Source organism: Hakea prostrata, chromosome 5, assembly GCF_041222555.1.
Source record: "Hakea prostrata isolate BN-2017 chromosome 5, UWA_Hpros_2, whole genome shotgun sequence".
Taxonomy (NCBI): Eukaryota; Viridiplantae; Streptophyta; class Magnoliopsida; order Proteales; family Proteaceae; genus Hakea; species Hakea prostrata.
Genome location: NC_142604.1, coordinates 4,974,176 through 4,996,258, shown reverse-complemented (window position 1 = coordinate 4,996,258; position 22,083 = coordinate 4,974,176). Strand labels below are relative to the sequence as shown.

Here is a 22,083-nt window from a genome sequence, read left to right as displayed (position 1 = left end):
AGGATAAACGGTGAACGGATTCCTGATCATTCAATTGATAACGCCAAATTGAATTGTAAAGGGAAAATTACTTAGATTAGTTGTTTTTAGCTAAAGGCTTCACTCTACAAAATTAGCTAAAACTGACTTTGCATTTACAAAATTAGTCAAAATATTATTTTTTTTACTTCTTTAGATATTCTTACCTTTAAAATTGACCATACCGGCATAGGGGTGAAAATGTCTAAAGGGTATGAAAAAATAATGACTTTTTCCTTTTGGACAATATAATGATTTTTCCGCTCGATGTGATCAGTTTTAGGGGTAAAAAATGTCCAAAAAAGTGAAAAATCAATATTTTGACTAATTTTATAAATGAAAACTTAGTTTTGGTTAATTTTGTAAAGTGAAACATTGAATGATTATTATTGTAAAGGGAAACCTAAAAGCAGCTAATCACGTAATTTTCCCAATAGTAATTAAGTGAACTTGATCATTTCATTGATAACTCCAAATTAGATAGTCAATAAGTGAAAACCTAATGGAATATATATATGTATATATATTATTATTTTATTTTATTTTTGAAAAAAAGGAGATTTATATTGAATATAAGGGAGTGTTACATTCTGCATAAACGTCAACCTTGTCTCTTCATAAATGAAGATGGCAAGGAAGTAAAAAAAAATGTCAGGGTCAAAAGCAATTATTTGCTCAACATTAAGAAGCCTTGCAAGTAAATCAACACACTTACTAGTTTCCCTAACTCCATGACGAATTACACAGTTATTGAAAAAAACTTTCAAATCAAGAATGTCTTAAAGGATGTTGAGGGTGGACCAATGAGCCTGATAGGTTTCCAAAATAGAGTTAATGGTGACCAACGAATTAGATTGAATGATGACATTGGGTAATCCCCATCGAGAAGCAAAGAAGTAAATGAGTTTAATTAGCAATCATCTCAGCCTGAAGAATAGATATGGTCTTCATTATTTTACCTTTAAAAACAAGTTCTCAATATTGGGAAGCCAAATAATGGTATTTCACATGTGAGAAGAGAAAATCGAGAGCTAATATAACTTTTTTAAAGGATTTACATAAAAACTAGAAATTTTTTGAGAACTAATATAATTTTTTTTTAAAATCGGGGCCATGGCCCACTATGGGTCCACCCCTATATACAACATCACCATTAGAGTCTCTCCCTATTATACCAAAACCACCAAAATCTACGTGCAGGGATCCGTCACAATTAAAATAACAACTCTAGATTGTGGGGTAGCTAAAAGTGAATGATCTCCCGACTGAGTGCGAAGTTAACTTGAATATTCCAAGAAGCAAAACATAACTATTGTTTTGATATTAGAGAATTGGGATCGGATCATACTGGTAATTATTCGAAAAACAGAAATCGATGGTCGAATCTTCTGTTTGGTTCAGCCCATAAATAATAAGTGGTTGTGATTAAACTAAACCAGCGTATATTGGCTAACACATCGTCATCAGTGAATTGATCACATAACTATTGAATTTCATTTGTCCACCCGAAGGTAACTGTTCTATGATAGACATGAAGATCCAATATCTGTTGCCAAATTGCAGATAAATATGAGCATTTAAAAAAGAGGTGATCATGAGATTCACTTTCCATTTTACACAAAGGACATATTGGAACTTTTAAAATTGAGAACATCAAATGGAAAATTAATAACAAAAACAAAAAAGCATCACCAAATTGAAAAGTAAATATAAAAAAGTTAAAAAATAATGAGCTACCTAATTAGGGTTATTTTTTTTTGTAATTACTATGGTAATAATGTAATTTAGTATGAAATATAAATAAGTAGAATATAACTTTAGAGTTACTCTGAAATTTTTAAATAAACTAAAATTATCACATTATCACTTACCTAGCTGAGTTTAAAGATACGGAAGCAACAGTAATTACAAATTAAATTAATACAATTTTCTGCTCAATCGTAGGATTCCCGGCCCCACAAAGGGGGAGGGAGTCGACTGAACATCTCAGCCATTGGCGGGAATTTCGCCCGCATCCGATCCCCAATGTTGGTTCACCTCCCTCATTTCCCATGTAGTCGGTATTTTAGTAAAGGGCTTATGGGCCTGCCGCTTTCTCGAATATCAATTTTGAACTTTCCAATTCGCTAACTAACTTATTTATGTTGCCAAACTGCAGATGAATATGACATTTAAAAAAGAGGTGATCATGGAATTCACTTTCCATTTTACATAGAGGACATATTGAAACTTCTTAAAATTTGATAACATCAAATGGAAATTAATTACAAAAACTAAAAAGCATCACCAAATTGAAAAGTAAATATAAAAAAGTTAAAAAATAATGAGCTACCTAATTAGGGTTAATTTTTTTTAATTACTAAGGTAATAATGTAATTTAGTATGAAATATAAATAAGTAGAATATAACTTTAGAGTTGTTTTGAAAATCTTAAATAAACAAAATTTGTCACATTATCACTTAAATAGCTGAGTTTAATAATAGGAAGCAACAATAATTACAGATAAATTTAAGATTGTATTAATAATTTCAAGAAATATAAGAGATAAAATAGTATTAAATTATTGTACAGGGAGTAACAATAATTATCCCTTAAGCCGGGGGATGGGGTTATTAATATGCCTTAGCAAGAGTCGAACCCACAACCTCTTCACTAATAAGAGGTGTTGGTTTCACCACTAGATCAGCTCTGGGTTGGCAATTATCCTTATTTATTACCTATACATGCTTGTAAAGAGTTATTTATAATTATTTGATTATCATGCAACATTCTCATCTCAATAGTTATAGAACCATTAAATCGGTTATATATATTATCAACGAAATAATCTATATTTCTACATAGTTTATATGTATTTATATTCCGTTTTGATTATAAAAAAAATATGACTTGATGATTTATAAAACAATATTCTTGTAAGTTTATGATAGAAATGTGTACATACCAGATATGGATCTCTATCATATATTGATTTTCTCCAATACCTTAGCCTTGTTAATGGGGTCTTTGTTAGCATAAATCTTTCGAATGTCTAATATGCTGCAGATAGATTGAGAGATGAAATATAAGAAATATGTTTGATAAATATTTGTATGTATGGTGAATACTACTTTAGGGAACGAGTTTATATAAACACATATCATGACAACTTAGTGTGAGTTGTGATGCATACATGCCTTTTATAATGTCTATTTAACTACTTGGCATGCATATATGCTATCAAGATAATTATGTGTTCATTTCGTCTTTCAATTTAGGACCAGATTTCCATTCAACCATAGTCATCCATTATGGACATAACAGCTTTCACCTGAATTGGAATCTTGACCATATGTCAAAGATTCGCTTTCCCTCTAACTCTTCTTAATGAAGAGGTTGTAGGTTCAACTCTTGTTAATAGTAAATGTGATATCCTCGTCTCTTGTATATAAAAAAAAAATTAGATAATTGAAAAATATATTTATTACCCTTTAGTCCTGATTATTATCCGCGACTGAATAAATTGCCCCCATTAAGTTAATTTGTTGGATTTGTTCTCTTATTTTTATTATTTTTTACTTAAGATATGTGAATACCTAGAAATACAAGTAAATGTGCATCTTCCACTACAATGCTTTTCTCCCAATATGAAGATAATCTTTTGAGAAGGGAGTGACTAAAACTTAAAAGTAAATTGAATCCCCCAGGTCCTCTGTTTTTTTCAATTGCGTGTTCTTTGACTTGCTCATGAGATCATTATCGACTTTTATGGACTATGCTAGGCCTCCAGTTGGACTACACTGATTGGGTTAATGCTTGCGTTGGTAATTTTCATGGCAAATACTTATATAGGTCAAACTTGAATGTCTGAACATTGCGTAGTGGGTGGGAGGTCGCAAGTTCACCATAACTGCATCCCCCTTTGATTATTGAAAGTAAACACGAGAAAATATGTAAACCTTCTTATATATATTATTTATGTGATAAGACTTTGACACAGTGGACCAACACAAGTTTTCTTCTTATAGGATTGTTTACGGTTTGGGTAGGGTGGGATGCTACTTGACTTGTCAAACTGGTTTAGGTTAGAGTTGGGCTTGGCCTCCAGAACTTGCTAACCCTAATGGAAGAGTGGTCGAGGGGCACTGGAGCCATTTCTTGAGTTCGAAGCCCATCTGAATATGCCAATTGATCTTCATAACTTCGTTTCCCCATATTTTCCTTCTTCTGACACTCATATTTTTCCTCTAGTCTGCATAAGAGAATATCTAACTAATGGCCATGAGGATGTTTTCTTCTATAAATCTTCAAACATTGTTCAAGAATGAGATTGGAACTAGGGAATCATTTGATTCCATTGGAATTTTAATTTTTTTATTTAAAAAAATTAAAAATTCAAATGGCAATTGATGCTGGATAATTCTTACTTTTTATTAAATAGTTTTGGGAATTGACCCCGAATGGCCAGCATTTACAAATAAATGGACACTACGCCCCAGACCATAAGATCAACTAAGGCAAATTGTATTTTAGAACCCTGTATTCTCCGATTTGCTGTTTAATTAAAATCCGGGAAACAAAGGGTATTGCACTCTGGACACGGTGCCTTCACCAACCTAACCTTATCGCTTTGCCCGTCTTCGCCCGCTCGGGGTTTGTCCGAGTTGTTGGTTGTTAGTGGTTGGTGGTTTGTTTGTTAGGTCGTGCCCTCTTGGTTTTATTATTTGAAAACATAAAAACGGCTGTAGGTACTTGGTACCGGGTGGTTTATTGAACCCACCTTAATGTAGAGGAAGTGGGGATTGGGGATCGCCCCGTCCCGGGTGTTTTTTTTTTGGTTCTCTCTCCCGGCGGTTTTTTCCGGGGTTTTCATCTTCTCCTTTGGGGGACATGTGCTTGTGGGTGCGGTTGGGCCTTTCGTGTCTTTGGCTTCTTGCCTTTCTATATGGGTGTGTTTTGGTGGTTGCTTCTTCCCTTCATTTCGGGTGTTTTTTTTGGTTTTTTCTTCCCTCACTCTTGTTTCACCGTTGTTCTTGTGGCTGTGCTCTTACGGTTGGGGTATTTTCGTCTTCATTTGTCCTTGTTGTCTTTTGGTTTGCGCGTATTCTTTATTTGGCTTGCTGGCCCTGGGGTGAATTCCTTATTTTTTGGATTTCTTATTTTACATCTTTGGTTGGTAAAGTCGACGACTTATTAGTTATTGGATGATGGTCCTATACAAAGTTTCTAATATATAAACCTGATTTGAAGATTGGATTTGTTACTCAGAATGTTGTCCATGAAATAAAAAAATATTTTTGTTAAAAAAATTGTCAAAAAACAATATCAAAAGGGATATAAACTGGTTTTTTCATTGCAGTGATCCTATCTACATCAATTATTGAACAAATACAGAACAAAAGAAGCACTTTTGCTGCTTTACACCCAGTTCAATGGTAACCAATCGACTAAGTAAATAAAAAAAAAAAAAAAAAACCAAAAAGAGGTAAAAATGGTACAAATAATAAAACATTTCCAGCCCTCTAAAATTGGGCCCCTTGACAGTAAAAGGCCCAAAAGATTGAAAAAAGAAACTGAAAACCTTAAAAAATTTCTTTTCTTCTTTTCTTTCTGAAGTTATGAGACGATGAAGGTCAAACCAAGGATATATCAGTGAAACCGGCCACGTTCTCACGGGTCTCGCAACGTGGAGTCCAATCGGACCTCTCGGACCCGTAATAGTAGGAAGAAGTCATGGGCGTGGTGTCTTGGGTATCGGTGGTCAAACCATCGATGTTGAAACCCATTGCGGGCCACACGAAGGCAGGTTTGATGTAGGGCACGTCGGGTGCGGGTATGGTTTCCGAGATGATCTGGACGATTTGGGGTGTTCTGGGCCTTTCAGCAGCCATGGGGTGGCAACAAGCAAGGCCCAGTAGAAGGAGACGCTGGGCTCGCTCTGCATCGTACTCGTCCATTAACCTCTCATCCACGGCATCCAGAATTCGTCCCTCACGGTAAAGAGTCCAGACCCAGTCAACCAGGGACCCGAATCCGGCGATCTTGTTCCAGGGTCGTTGACCACAAACCACCTCCAGCACGACGGCGCCGAACCCATAAACGTCAGATTCGGTGGTGGCTTTGCTAGTGTGGAAACACTCCGGTGCCATGTACCCAGGTGTCCCTGGAATCCCTTCTATCTCTGCGTAAGAGGTTTTCTCGTTGTCTAGAGCACGAGCCAGACCAAAATCGCCCAGCCGCGCGTTGAAATGCGAGTCTAACATGATGTTGCTGGCCTTGAGGTCGCGGTGGATCACGCGCTGATCGTACTCGTCGTGGAGATAGTGTAGTGCACACGCCACTCCGGCTATGATCTTGTGCCGTTGATCCCATTTCAGCGCCTTCTCTCGCCCGCCAAATAGATGATTGTCTAAGCTTCCGTTTGGCATGTATTCGTACACCAGCAGAAGCAGACTTTTCCTGTGACACCACCCTGCAGCAGCAAGAAAATCACAATCAACTTATTCTTATTTTTGGGTGAAAAAATAGTTTAAAACGTGAGAGAGAGAGAGAGAGCAGCTAAATTAAACTCACCGACTAATCGGACGAGATGTTTGTGACGGAGACGATTAATGATGGAGAGTTCACTGAGGAAATCATCGATCCCTTGCATGTTATCCCTGGAGAATTTCTTGACAGCAATTTCTATATTTTCCTGAGGAATCAAACCCTTGTAAACGACACCGTATCCACCCTGTCCAAGCTTCATCTTCTCGTCGAAGTTGTTGGTAGCCTTCTTCAGTTCCTTAAAGCTGAACTCCCTTGGGGTACCAGGCAAGCTCTTCAGCGCCCCCAAAATGGTAGGGTCGTTCATTACCTTTCTATTCTTCCAGATGCGAACTAGCATGAAAACCCCATATGCCATCAAAGCCAGAAGTGGCACTCCGACCCCGAGTAAGACCTTCAGCCACCACAGATTTATCTTCTCAGGGATTTTCTCGACCGATAGTTCCCACATGAGCACGCAGTTAAGCTGAGCCGTCACACCCGTCGACGCCGAGAACCCCATGTACGAGTGCTGATTCACATAATCCCTGAGATTTATTTTCTGACTGAGAAACGGTTCGCTGGGCCGGTTGGATTCTTCATCGGGAGCCATGTAAACCTCCATCAATTTAGCCCTTCCATCGTACTGTATCCACACTGTGTAGTTCTTTGCTTTCTCGGGCGAAATCTGGATCCCAAACTTGCTCAGCGACACCGTTTTGTTCGATACGACGCTGTTGATGTTGAGACCCAAGTGGTTATCATCTGGGTCGAAGTCTTGCTTCACCGTATCAAGCTCAATGGCGACGATTTGGTTGGATGGGTTTTTGTCAATGGTGGCGTTGGTTAAACCCAGCCACTGACCATAACTCTCCGAAGGGATGCTTAGATCTGGAGCAATCACGAAAGCGAAGCCTTCGCCGACGGATCCGTTTGGTGGTCGGTAGATGTTTACGAGGAAGGTTGAGTTGAAGGAGGCAATGATGTCCGATTCCATGGACGAGTTTTTGGTTGACGAATGAGAAGAAACTTCCCAGAGCTTGAAGGGATTGGGGAGCATGACACGGCCGGACTTATTTAAGAGGCTGTAGTTATCGTTATACGTATCGGGTGTTATCTGCAGGGCTCCCGTGGTGATGGAAGAAGGACCCAACATCTGAAATGTGGTGTTGGCCTGAGATTGAAAGAAAGTGGCGAATGTATAGTTAAGGATAAGTGGCTGTTTAGCTGAACATGGTGCAAGAAATAGGAGGAGGAGGGCGAAGGCAAATGCGACGGCGACAAAGAGAGAGTTTCCATGCATAACCATACTCCGTCTGATGGCCGGCCGGCTAAGCCAGAGAAGAAAATGAAGCAATAAGCAAAGAGAAGGGACCAAACTAGTAGTCTCCCTTCTCATCTTATATAAGCTAGTAGTCAGAGAGATGACCAATTGGAATGGGCCAACAACAAATGGGTATTATTTTATTTAAATTTTTTTTTTCAATGAAATTATTTTATTTTAACTTATTTATTCATGAAATTTTTGAATTTTGCTTGGGAGCAGTGCTGTTCCGAGCAATTATCATCTGGGCCGTATAAATTTTATTTTTAAAATCTAGACCCTCATATGATATATTGTTGATCTAGACTTAACTTGAAACCAGTGCTGTGAATTGCCCAAAGCAGCACTCCCTAGCAAAATCTTTTCATCTAATTTCTCTAAAGATGTGTATTATTTTTAAATTTATTTTATTTCTATTCAACTTTTTATAAAAGAAATTTTTTTTGTCCCTATAGGTTGTTTGTTTGAGTAGAGAATGAATTTTGGTTTGTCGCAACTAGTCTTCACAGCTCACATGTCTACTATTGATTTTTCCCTATCTATTCTATATATATCCACTCAGTTTGGTTCCTTTTCATTTCATTGTTTATTTTTTTCAAATTCGAAAGGAATCTACAGGCTATTTATGAGAGTTTTTTTTTTATTACTACTTTATATTTTGAAGCATTTATTATTAGGGTTCTTCTATTTATATTACTATTCCCACATAAAATTTACAATTACAAAATGGATAAAAAAGATAGACACAAACAATAATTCTCAAATTTAAGAAATACTTAACAATGTTCTTCTTTTGTCACTTTAAGATGTTATTTATTCATCGATTAATTTTAATTTTTACCATTTAAATTAAACTATTGTGATGATGGCCTCTCAATTGATGACCCAAGATTGTAATATTTATTTAATTATTTTATGATGAAAAATTATTGGTTTTTTTTTTCTTAATGTGTTGTTCATCCAAAGCTTATGCCCTCCTTGAATATAACTTTTGAATAAGTTTCATATATAATTTAAGTATACTATTACGGAGAGTGAATTTATGACTTTTTCATTATGAGGCATTGATCATTGCCAACTAGGTAACACTTTGATAGTAATTGCTGAAATCCATTATAGTAATGATATAACAATAGCATCAACATAATGAAGTCAGTATTTTCTTAGTTTATGAATGAAGCCTTTAACTTCTTACCAATAATAATAATAATGGCATCACTAAATTATAAGACTTCAACAAAATTAAATAATTAAATATACTTCAGTATCATAACATTAATGACAAGAATACACATTCTTGAAAATTCTTTTAAAAAACCTGTCACTAGTCCATTTATGCTTGTCCCCATTCTACTGTTAGCTTCATTAATTTTTTTTTGTTGGTAAACTAATTTTTTTTAATTCAGTTAGCTAAACCCATAGGGAATAATATTATAGATGGATAGCTTGTGGATTATTTGACCAGACAATTAAAATGATGTTTTTTTTTAGAAAAATATAAAAATAATACCGTTTCATTACCTAGAAATTAAAGAATTACAAAATCATTTGACTTATAGCTTAGACCAGTTAATATTCTATAACAAATTTCATCACAATTTTATTTTAGGATAAAATGAACCCTCTCTAGTCTCTTCCTTTAGATCCGGGTCAATGATCCAATGTTTGAATGTGTAGAACAAGAGAAGGAGCTTAGGAGAATCTTGTAAAATCTGTATGTAACAGATACCTTTAATTGGATCACAATTGTCAAGAAAAATCTTATATCTTGAGTCATCGAACAAAAAATTAAAGCAAAAAATATTTTCATAAATTTTTTTAAGAATAAAAAACCATTTCAACTAGAGATTATCAAACCTTTGTTGATTTCTTCGCAGGAATGAATAATTTGTTTTAAGTCATCAGTAGTAAAGCAGTATTGAATGGGATTAAGAGATTTACATTTGGGTTGTGATAAATGATTTTTTTTCTTTGGTTGAATTCTTTTCCTAATATTATAATTTGCAGTTCTGATTTTGTTTTTTTTTTTTTTTTTTTTAATTTTCTTCAAACTACCATGCCTTGGTACTGGTAGTGTTTGATTTCCATGGTTTTCCTACACAGTATTACTATTTCCTTTTGATGACCATAGGAGTCAATGAATAGTCTTTACATTACTGCTGGCCAAGTCAAGTGCAGTAAAAACACAAGTAAGAAAGAAAAACAAACAACAGAACCAGTCATTCCCATCTATAAATTTGGCAGATCATATAAATTGGTTTTGTGACTGTGCAGCAATCCTTGATGACCTGAGGTGTGAAACCGACTCAGTAAAGCTTGTTCATCATCAGATAATAAACAATCCTTCTTTTTCAAGTGGGTTTCTGCAGTGTCAATTAACAATATTCGCAAAGACAATCAGGGAATAAAAGAGGCACATGAGCTTTTTCTGATTTATACTTGTGTTCTTTCTTTTTATACATATATATAGTGAAAAAGGAATACACATGAATCATGATCATGTGAAGGATACAATTAGCTAGGCACTTTAATTTATTCTTTCTCTATTTTAATATTTGATCATAGAGTGTAAAGGATATAAATTACAAGAAAATATAAAGCACAAAGTGGGATTGGATTGCCTTAATCAGTATAATATGGGTGGTGCTTCCCCTTTAAGATCAGAAATTCATGTTCCAGTTAAGAAAACGGCTTGAATCTGGGTTTTGCTTGTGTATGTTAAGATGTTAAATAATTCGATCCATTATTGAATGTTGGAATGTTTTTCTCATAAGCTTAAATTTTCAATTAAGTCCTTTTATCTTTCTTAGTCACTTCCGGATTAATAATTAATTCCACATACATGACTGACATTTACTGGGGGAAAAAAGATTCTTGGATTTTATAAAGAATAGGTTTAATGGAGTAGCAAAAGCAACAGTTAGTTTTGAACGTTTGACACAGAGAATTCAAAGTAATGACGAACTGCAGGTAAAAAGAAAAGAAGGAAAACCTGGTCTTTGCTAACCTCGAGCCTCTCTGAAACTTCGAAGAAAACATACAGAAAAAGGTAAGGTGAGCATGGCTACCTAACTAATCTTAGACCCATTCAACAAAATTAATCAAAATAGTTGCCAGCGAGGCATCTGTGCTTATTCATCTTGATGGAAATGGCTTCGAAGACGAAATTTCTTCAGCATTTCCTTTACTTCCAAAGTCGTCTATATGGTCCTACTCAAAAGATAGAAAAAAGTTTTTATTCTTCTGTAATATATAACCTTGAAAGTTATGATTTTCACTTCCCAAGCTCGACCGACTCCAACTCTGAATTTTTATTTCAGAAAACTGGCCCGTATGACAATCTATATGAATTTAGAGAATAATGCCATCAAGAAAGTTCTATCGTGATGTCCGGTTCTGGCCAAGCTTAATAATATTCCCATTAATGATATCTTAATTAAGCTGAAAGATGAACTCTTTTAATTGACTTTCTAAAGAACAAGATTACTTTAAGGACTAAAGATGGCGCCATTTTCGGTTGGAGGTTTTTTAATTTGTTTGTCAACAAGATCTCTCTTTATTTGCTAAGCTTAATTAGTCAAAGTGACGTATTTAAGGCCATCTTTAAGCCTGCTCTTGCTTTATCTTTCACCTGTCAACTTCTTCTTGATGATATAACCCATTAGCTTCTTCTTCTACATGCATTGCACCTGTGTTAATTAGAATACATATTTTGTTGACTTGTCTAGAAATTCCAAAAAAAGGAGTAGAATGGAGAAGTAGATATTAAACAATAAACAATAAACATTAATAGTTCATTTGGTTTCACAAATTGATCACTAGCTAGCTGTTCTATGCCAAGTTGATGCTATTAATCAAAGAGAAGCAGAAACTTGGGCATTATTTAAACTTTTATATTATAAAACTTGATGCAGGGAAAAAAGATATAGGGTTTTGGGAGCTGGGGAGCTTGGATTAGAAATTGAAGTATCATCTGAACAGTGACACAAGTCAATCAGATTGGCCCAATTCTGGGTCACCAATGAACCATAATGAGCCGGTTAGTCCGGGGTTCCGGGCTTCCTTTTTCAAGGCAAGCTGACTATATTTGAAAGATCAAATGGGGGTTCAAATTTACTTTGAAAGCAAAGCACCAACATGGGAAAAGCCTTCCTTCACTACTGGGGAAGAAAATACCCAGATCAACGGAGTTGTGACCATTTTCTGGGTCTTTCTTTATCTATAATTACAAGACTTTTGATGTTCTTGTTATTTGTTGTTGTTTTCAATTCCATCATGGTCTGGTTGACCATGCCGAATAGTAGTTATCTGTTCACTACAGTTTGTTAAATTCAACACTTGAGCTAACGGTTCGACCATCAGCTCAATGATCAGCCCGACGGTGTAACAAATTTGGTATAAAAACTGTATGTCACCAAAACAATTTGCAAATTAACAACCCAAATTATTATTATTATTACCTCTTGCACGAAGGATACAAAATATTAGGTGGAAAAAAAAGAGACTGACAAATAGACTTGTTTATTTATTTATTATTATTATTTTAAATCTTCCTGCTGTTGTTATTGTTTGCAACTTTTAAATTTGGAAGGTGTGGAGTCCAACTTCCAAATCTGGAGTTCAACTTTTGTGTTGCATTTAATGCACAATATTGTACAGTCAATAATTATTGAGATCAAAATCCCAGACAATCTCAACCGTTCCCCAAATTCCAGACAATCTCAACCGTTCCCCAAATTTGAGTAGATAATAAGAATGACTGCATAGATTTGACTTATTTGAGAGTCCGACGGGGTGAATTACGACTCTGTCCTTGACCCAGATTTTTGTTCATTTATCATTGGAAAGACAAAACCAATGGACACATGACCCCAGCTGTGGAGGACATTGTTAACAGAGAGTACCCAGAAAAGCTCGAGAGTAGGACATGTTCCCAAAATCACGTGCAAAACATCTACAGCAATAAAAGCTTAATTGAAAAGAAAGTAGCAGAAAGACATGTTTTGATGCGATGGTCTCAAATTTCTTCACAGAGCACTATTTCGCACCCCATAAAAGCTTCCTAGCCCATCAGGAATCTAGATTCTGTTTATGGGTCCCTACAAATTATTTCTTGCAAGTAAGAAACTGGAATCCATTACCCATGAAGTACCCAAGGTTTTCATACCAAGATCAACAAGCAACAAGCCAGCTGATCTACGATCGGATGGCTGACAATGTAAGTAGTATTTATTAGGTGGGCCACAGCCCACTGTGGATGATTGGTCTCCCACCCATTCTACGGCCATTAAAAGAATTTTGTAGTACAGTTTGCAACCAATTTCCTAACTTTCCAGCATAAATATTCTCCATCGATAGATCTATCTAGACTTTAGACACTTGATCTGCTGCTTAGTCTTCAACTTTCCAGCATATAAATATTCTCCATGGTTAAGAAGAAAAAAAACCCTCAGGGAGTCTAGTTTAGAACACAGTTCACTTCTGTAGTAACAAATCAACTCCATCGATGGAAACCAGAGGTTCTCCTCCACCAATCCTCGAAGATGATCAGACAGAGATGCTCCATTTCAGTCATCCACAGCATACCCTGACTCGAATCAACCTTCCCTATTTCTTCACGTGCATGGGTTGCAAAGAATTCGGAGCAGGCAACAGGTTCAAATGTTTACAGTGTGATCTTGATCTGCATGACTTCTGTGCCTTGGCTCCACCTTCTCTGAAAACTCACCCACTCCACACCCAACACTCTCTTGTCTTCTTCACAAAATCAGGTGAGTTTCTTCAACCCCTACTACTTAGCATGGTAGACTACTACTTAAAATGTTTGCATCTTGAATTCGATCTTATGCAGTTTCTTTGTTAGGGTTTTCAAGGAGAGTTCTTCTTCAGTGTTTTGTTTACTTCCAATTTTTATTTTGTTTGTCTGAAAATTGACTTACTTTGGACATATTTTGGTGGAGACATGACTCAGTATTTACTTAGATTGCAGTAGTAATTAATGGATTTTTACATCTTTTGCAACCATAAGGGTATATCATCCATCAGCCCCTTAACAAGAATCTACCACGTGAATATTGATAGATCCAAATGTGGAACATGCTTCCTCAAAATAAGACAGTAATTAGGAGAAAGTCTAATAATTTAGAGGAGTATATTGAGGAAAACATGCTCCATCTCGTTGGATATGTTGATACCCATGTAGCGGAATACTTCTCAAGGGGCTAATGGATGACCAATGCCATTGTAACTGCAAAAGATGTAGATTTTTAGTAAAATGTTATTTATTATTTATGGTACTGGTGAGAAGTACGGATCTTTACCACTCAACCAACCCTACAAAATGCTATTTATTTATATGTATGGAATACGATTGGGTTTGATCGAACCAAGCTTTTCAAAACTTAACCCTAACCCTGAAAAACGTACACCAATCGTCCTCAACCCTAACTTTGAACTTATAGAGATAGGTTAAGTACTCAACTTTGAGAATAACCTTGCCTTAACCCTACTGGTAACTCTAAACACAAAAAGGATAAAATAATCGATGATTCCATAATGTTGTCTTATGTTTACAAAATAAGAGCCCTGATGCAATGTAGCAGGCCCGCCATGGACAACTGGGCTAGGCCAGCTCGACTCAAAGACTCACCCCTGAATCCCTGATTGATGTGTAGAGCAGTAGAGCACATTAGATCTCTAGGTAACAACAATGCTTAAATATGTTTATTTTCATAATATTACTTGGTGTTTGCATTTGAAGTTTTTCGATTCTAATCCATGGTTGTGAATCACTTGAAGGTGGATATCTACGATCAAGATGCGACATATGCAGCAAGACACTGAAAGGATATGCTTTTCGTTGCAGTACATGTAATTTCGCTATGCATCCCTGTTGTGCTCAGCTTTCCTTGGAAATGAATTTGCCGGTGCATGTACACACGCTCAAATTGTTGTCATCAACCAGTGGAGACTTGGATTCATTCTGTAAAGAGTGTAGGAAAAACCGATCCGGTAGAGTTTACAGATGTGGGGTTTGTGATTATAATCTCCACGCAGTTTGTGCTAAGAATATGATTAATGGTTTGTATGCCAATGGCATCAAAGCCCCTGAAAACCCTAGCAAATTTGGGCGAGCGGTTGGCATTGCATCTCATGTGATAATAGGTTTCATCGGAGGGCTGCTTGAAGGGATAGGAGAAGGGGTTGGTGGAGCTTTATTTGATACTATCTCCAAGAAGTCAGTTCTGCCAGATGAATATCAACTTAAAACAAGCAGATTTCCCAGCCATGACATGTAAATTTTGGGTTTTTCTTTCCTGGGTGGAAATCCATCTGGGTTTCCGTGATGGGGAAGTTCATGATATATTATGATTTGGCAGCTCGAATCATATTTGTGTAATTGTGTTGAAACCTATTGTTATTCTCCTTTGATGGATATATATATAGTATTGGTAAGCTTGTTTTGTCCAAATCATGGCAGGCAATTCAAAGATCAATTCGATTTTTCTCTATTAGTTTTGCTAAGTTGGATTTGTCTAAATCATGGTTGGCAATTCAAAGATCAAGTTGATTCTTCTATGGCAGATATCGGGTCAGGAAAACAATTAGGGGATCCGATCTATTAAGTCCTTTTAGTGTGAAAGCACAGAAAAAAACATAAAAATGGAGCAGCAAGTCAGCAACACAATAGAAGCTTTTCTTCCCCGTCCCATCAGGAGGCCAGACTCCAGATTTATGTGAATCGTCGTAAAAAAAGATTATTTGGATTCTCGATCAGTGTTGTTGGGGACCTTATTGAACTAGTCTGTCCCAAATCTATATGCTCGAATCAAAATATTTGCTGGTTAAAGGATAAGGAATTATAGTGGCACTGTATCCACAGGTCTGGACTTTTAAAGTAATGTCAAACTTATGATCTTATAAATGGTATCAGAAGTGAGCTCAAGGGATCAAGTCCCCCAATAACCTTTTTTTTGGGAATTTTTATTAGACATCTTTAGGCTCTACATGCTATAGTAACTGTGTGATTTAATAATAAAGGCCTGATCGATTAATTTAAAACCTGGGAAACTTAGCTTAAGCTAACAGGCTCTATGTTAATGACATCAAGGCCCCTCAGATATCTACCGAGTTCAGAAAATGCAATGCATTTCATGTTATAATTGAGTTTCTTAGAGGGAGACCTGCAGAGTCCGGATCCACCATGACATACGAAACTTTTCCTTCTGGGCTGGTTTATGCATATAGCCCAACAAATATAGGCCCATATTTGTATAAGTTTTCAGGGCTTAGGTGGGCTTCAGGTTACCCAGGCAACCAATACAAGCCCAAGGCAACTTCTGATTTTTATTATTCTTTTCCCCAAACCCGACCTAAAAGTATAAGTTGTACTTGGGTTTTTCTTGTATTTGGGCTGGGATGGGCTGGGATGGGCTGGGCTGGTTAGGGTAATCTAGCAAACCGCAGGTTGCACTCTATTGATGTTTCTTTTTTCTCCTCCACGCATAGTGTTTTCTGTGTTTGTGAGTGGCCCAATGGGTTGGGCCTTTGGGGGTTATACGCGAAAGACACCAAATTTGTTAATTGCAGAAAGACAACAATTTAGGAAGCCACAAATTTGATAGAATGCCTGCAACTTTAATGAAACCAAACAATTTATTCAGTCATTGTGGTTTATACAACAAACAGACCACAGTTGAAGAAACAGGTTCTTCACACTCTGGGAACTCATCAGTGACTTTTCTTGTCTCTCTAAAAGAGAAAAACAAGCCCCAAACTGAAAAGTATAAGACAATCAAACATGTTATTGCTAAATATAAAACATCAGACGAGGACACAGAGGGGCCCAAACATGAAGCCCATACAAATTTGGAAAAAAACCCAAATAATTCTATTACAGACCCAACAATGCTTATGCTTGTAGTTCTTGTCTTCCTTTCCTTCCATTCCATCTCATTACTTGGATATTAAAGTCCCAACAACAGCACCTATGATAGCTGTAGGATCTCCAAGAATTGCAGAGACTATAACACGAACTGCACCAGCAGCAACTTGGCAAGACTTAATTAACTTCTTTCCCAGCTTTCTCCGAGTGATGATGGCTATGGGAAGTACCTTTAAGACTTGGGATTCTTGTCTGCAACTCCCTTACCTTGTTCTTGTCCACACGAAGATACGTAGCTTGCCAACTCTCCATAAGCAACTCCTTCACACATGACACATGAAGGTTATATTTCTTGCACTCAGACCTGTAAGACCAACCAGGACCTTTTCCACCACAGAAATGACATGAGCTAGAAAGCTTTAGGCACAGATATAAATTCTGTTTCCCATCTTCCAGCACTTGCGGGAGATTCACACAGCAAGGGTGAAGATCAAAACCACACCTATTGCAGTGGTACACAAACCCAAGCACATCATTCCTGCAAGCATCACATACCCTGTCAACAGTGCCTGGTGGTTTCTGATAGAACCTGAATTCACATTTCTTGTAGAAGGGGTGAGTGGTGACTGAAGGAGCCACTGCACAAGCCTTATGTAAGTCGAATTCGCAATACTCGCATTTGTATTTCATGCCAATCCCAGCTTCTTTGCACCCATCGCAGTTGAAGGGGACTTCTGTGTACTGGAGCTTAAGCTTGTGTTGTGGGTGACTAAAGTGAAAGATCTCCTTGTCGATCCTCATTGAGGGTTTTTTCACAGTTTGCTGGGCTCGTCCTGACGTTTTTGGAGAGGCTTGAAGGTGGAGAGGTTTGTTAAAAACTCATAAGAAGAGTGTCGAGAATGTTCCGTGTTTGGGAATGATCAGTTGGAAAAGGTGGTTTTCAAAAACAATCTTGTACGCAAAATTCTTTGCTTGATGGGTTAGCCAAGCCAATTAACTTTGGTAGATAACTTTGGCAGATATCTGCGGTTAAGATAAATCAACAAAGGAATAAATCAATAAAGGAGTACTTGTAGTAAGGTTGGGTAAAGGATTTCAATTTACCATCCTTGGAATCTAAGGACAAAAAGGAGACAGGGAGTCTATTTGAGACTAGCCCTAGTTGATCAAACTTTCTTCCTAATTGAGCAAGAATTAGTGTTGATCAGTGTGTCTAATTTTCTCTGGACTAAAACGCATCAGTTTCCACATATAAATTAGCTTGGCTTCCAATTTGTAACTTAATCTTAAACCCATCAAATTCAGAGAGAAGGAAGGTGACCAACAGCTTAAAACCTATTGGTTAATGCTGCAAATTAAACTGTCTGCCGATCGACCCCTAAGATTGAGAAAGCCAAAGCTTCTTGATGGGGAGCTATTGGCCTACTTCATGGTCAAATAGTAATAAAGATTCTATATTACCATTGGCTTTATCTTTTTCTTTACAGGTGACACAGAGAATTAGAGAACAAGATGACTTTGACAGTTCACCTGGACCCAAGAAAACTGATCTAAAGGAGTTAAGGAGTTACGCGTGGAAATTAAATTGGGACCGTTGAAGTAAAGCAAGACAAAGAATTTGAAATACTAGGGGAAAGGTAGCAACATTCTGGATTATTGAACATGTGGAAGCTTTAGCCAACACCAAAAACAGATGAACATATGGAAGCTTCATCTACAATAAAGAAGCGAATCGATTCTCTATCGGCAAATTATCCAAAATTAAGTTCTTCCACAGGCATTTCCTCTCTTTTGTTTGTTGTGGAGTACTTTGCACATCTTCACCAAATACATCAGAGCTTGGATTCTGCTTTGACGATTTGATGTTGACCCAGTTGAACAGTCTAACCACTCAATCCGCTGCCCCCATGAAATCCCATTTGGGGTACCATCACATATCTCAATGTATAACAAGAACACGTGTATAAGTCGATGTGAGATTATAATTCCAAAAAAAAGAAGGCTAAAGTTTTGGTATATGAAATCCAGAATCTCTTGACAAAATGTCTCACCGGCTACAGACCTGACAAATTTTTTTTTAGTCCCCCCCCCCCATACCCTTAAAGACAATTTGATGGGTTTGGCTTTGGGCAGTCGGCTCGGTTTCAAGAGATCGATATATAATATCGAACTCGATGCCCAACTTGGTTTTGAAATTGAAATCTTGTGGAAACTGAGAAGACATTATTAGTCGAAGTATTGGGTTACAAGGATATATATATATATATAAATAGGCTTCGGATCCATGGAGAGATGAAACAAAATATATTAATTTAAAACAAAGGGTTTCAGAGTGTATCTTTTATGGAGTCTAAGTACTTTATTTACATGGAGAGAAAAGATAAAAAATTTCAGCTCATTAGATTCATCACAATATGACATATTCAATCCAACTCTCTTTTTTAATGAGAGATAGAGAAAATTTGAATTGTAAATTAGTCTCTAATATAAACTAAAAGGAAAGCCCTCATTTTCTGTCAAGATACGCAGCATGGACTTTTCCATTCCTTATTTCAGTTAGTTAGGTCCAAATTTTATATGCTCTAATTGCATTGTACACTTGTTGCTTATTGTTTTAGAGAGGTGAAATTACTTCATGGGGGCTAAACTAGGCAACCAAAGAACATGGCCTTTTGCATTCCTTGGCATCATTTATATACTTGAGACCCCAAGTACAACTTACTGAGTATTTTATGTTGGGATGGATACACAATCATAAAAAAGAATACAACCAAAAATCATAGTCACAATTGTAAAAAAAAAAAGAAAAATGGTTCGGAAAGATGGTCTATGCCCACCTCAAAAGAAAAATATTTCACTATATCTTGAAAACCTCACAACTTTCACACTTTTTAAAGTATTACTCTTCACTTGCACTTTGTTACCTAGATTATCCTACAGACTAGTAATTGAGAAACCCAGAAGGCCAGAACTCTAATCCCATAAATCACAATTCTACTTCTTTACAAATAATTAACCCAAAAACCGTTTCAGCTATAAATACAATCAAAATTATAGGTATATGCAGTGAAACCCAACATTTCATTGATAGAACTATTTACGGGATATCGAAAGTCCGAATCCTATCCTGATGCAATGAGATAGGATAAAATCACCACTCCGAATCTCATGAATGAGAATCTATGTGATTGGCTTTTCACATACATCATTATAAATGAAAAGGATCTAGGCTCAGTATTTACACAGCTTCTATACATGCATCACACATCAGACAAAGCATCACTGATTTGGCAAAAATGAAAAAGACAAACCATCCTCACTCTAGTATCCAAAACAACTACGTACTTATTTGCCAGAATAAGTCAAGAGGATCTCTACAAATTGCTGTTTCCCCTCAGTTGGACATGAAAGCCCCAACAACAGCAATAAACATACCAGTAGGGTCTCCCAGAATTGTAGCCACTATAACACGAACTGCGGCAATGGCTATATTCTTGCAATATTTCCAAACCTTCCCAGCTTTCCCCCTTTCGTGCCTCTGCAAGATGCCTTCAACTTTTGGCATTCTGATCACCTGCAAGGCCATCACCTGTTGGTTCTCCTCAATATCATCTTGATGCTTAGCTTTCCAATTCTCCATTAACATCTCCTTCACGCATGCATGACACATGATAGTTGTACTCCTTCCATCCAGATCTGTAAGACCAACCCCGTCCTTTGACGCCACAGCTATTACAAGACCTAGACATCTTGTGACACAGGTACAAATTTCGTTCCCCATCGTCTAGGACTTGTGGGAGGTTGGCACAGCATGGGTGGAGATCGAAACCACACCGGTTACAGTGGTACACAAAACCTAGCACATCCTCCTTGCAAGCATCGCATACCCTGGCGACATGACCAGGTGGGCGCTGATACAACCTGAATTCACATTTCCCAAAGAAGGGATGGGTGATGTCTGAAGGCCCCCTGGCGCATGTCTTGTGCAGGTCGAAATTGCACTGCTCGCATTCGTATTTGAGGCCGATGCCCAGTTGTTTGCACCCATCACACCTGAAAAGGTCTTGTGTGTTCTGGAGGTTCAGCATGTGTTCTGGATGACTTGGGTGGAAGATTTTCCCATTCTTCCTTTAACAAATTAAAGGAAGATGGTCGCGTGGAAAGCCCAAGGCTGAGTTCAAACATGATGCTTCTTCGAAACTATCATGTTGACTTCCACTTCAGTTGTTATCGGGTTTCCACCGCCATACATCAATTTTCCTTTTTGGTCGTTGGTTCTAGTTTTTAGTGACTTTCTGAGGTTTACAATTTTGGGTTTATAATCACCAACGTGATGGTTTTCTTTGTTTCTGTGAAGAGAATAAGAGTAGATTTGCATTATCCATACACCCCTATGTGAATCCAGTTGAAAATTGAAATTAATTTCCTATCTTATCATTTTCTGAAACGTATAACTACTTTTATAAATTTGAATGTCAATATAATTTGAATTTCTTAACTATTTGGGGATATAAGAAAGGGTTGAATGTATTAATTACCTAGAAGGCTAGAACACAACACCGTTGATGAGTAGGGACAAGTTAAAAACAATAGGACTTCAGAGATTTTTTGGATTTCGTATATGAAAGGAGAGAGGAAATCACAGAGAAATTGCAGGGAGGGAAATTGTGCACAATGTGAACCCGGCCAGGGGAATCAAATTGTTTCAAAAAGGCTAGATCCAGAAAATTAATATATTTTTCCATTTCTTAGAGCATCATAATCCCTGATGTATGCAGTTTTCCATTTGAGCTTCAGAACCTGACTTAGTATAAATACAGATTGAATACAACTCACTGACAACTTGTTGAGATCTTCACTATTTTATTTGTGAGAACTAAGTTTGAATTTTAGGAATTTATCAACTTAATTGAGACGGATAATAAAAAATTAAAAAATAATCACATTTTTCAACTAAAAAAATTCCAAATAAATAACTTAGTTGAGACCGATAAGCTAAGAAAGGGGTATAGTATATTTGCATCATATTTGTAATTAGTAGGAAAAATGTATACTATATCAACATCATATTAGTAATCGGACAAATTAGAATACCACTAAATGAATGTGAACGCAAGTTTAAAAGCAGATTTCAGTTATTCATTTACACCTATAACAATATGTTTACCAAAAAAAGAACATTAATAGAGTAATCTTGAACCACCGAAAGTATTAAAAAGAAAACATAACTTTAAACAAAACAAAAAATCTAAAGCAAACATTAACTAGTATGCTTTGAGAAATTAATCAAAACCTTACACTAACAGCCATATGAAAAATAAAAAATACACTCTCCTTCATCCATCAATGAAA

At 36.6% G+C, this 22,083-nt stretch overlaps 1 protein-coding gene and 2 pseudogenes across 1 annotated transcript; all 3 read right to left on the bottom strand.

Annotated features, from left to right (window-relative positions):
* Nucleotides 1-5,598: 5,598 nt before the first annotated feature.
* On the bottom strand, nucleotides 5,599-7,907 carry LOC149014585 (Concanavalin A-like lectin protein kinase family protein). The gene is made up of 2 exons (XM_089155713.1): nucleotides 6,572-7,907; nucleotides 5,599-6,470 (listed from the first exon to the last, which is right to left on the bottom strand). The coding sequence occupies exons 1-2, from the start codon at nucleotides 7,830-7,832 to the stop codon at nucleotides 5,632-5,634; spliced, it is 2,100 nt and encodes a 699-aa protein (XP_089011839.1). The 5' UTR covers nucleotides 7,833-7,907; the 3' UTR covers nucleotides 5,599-5,631.
* Nucleotides 7,908-16,523: 8,616 nt separating this feature from the next.
* On the bottom strand, nucleotides 16,524-17,695 carry LOC149014584 (uncharacterized; annotated as a pseudogene).
* Nucleotides 17,696-20,009: 2,314 nt separating this feature from the next.
* Nucleotides 20,010-21,116, bottom strand: LOC149014583 (protein VACUOLELESS GAMETOPHYTES-like; annotated as a pseudogene).
* Nucleotides 21,117-22,083: the final 967 nt, after the last annotated feature.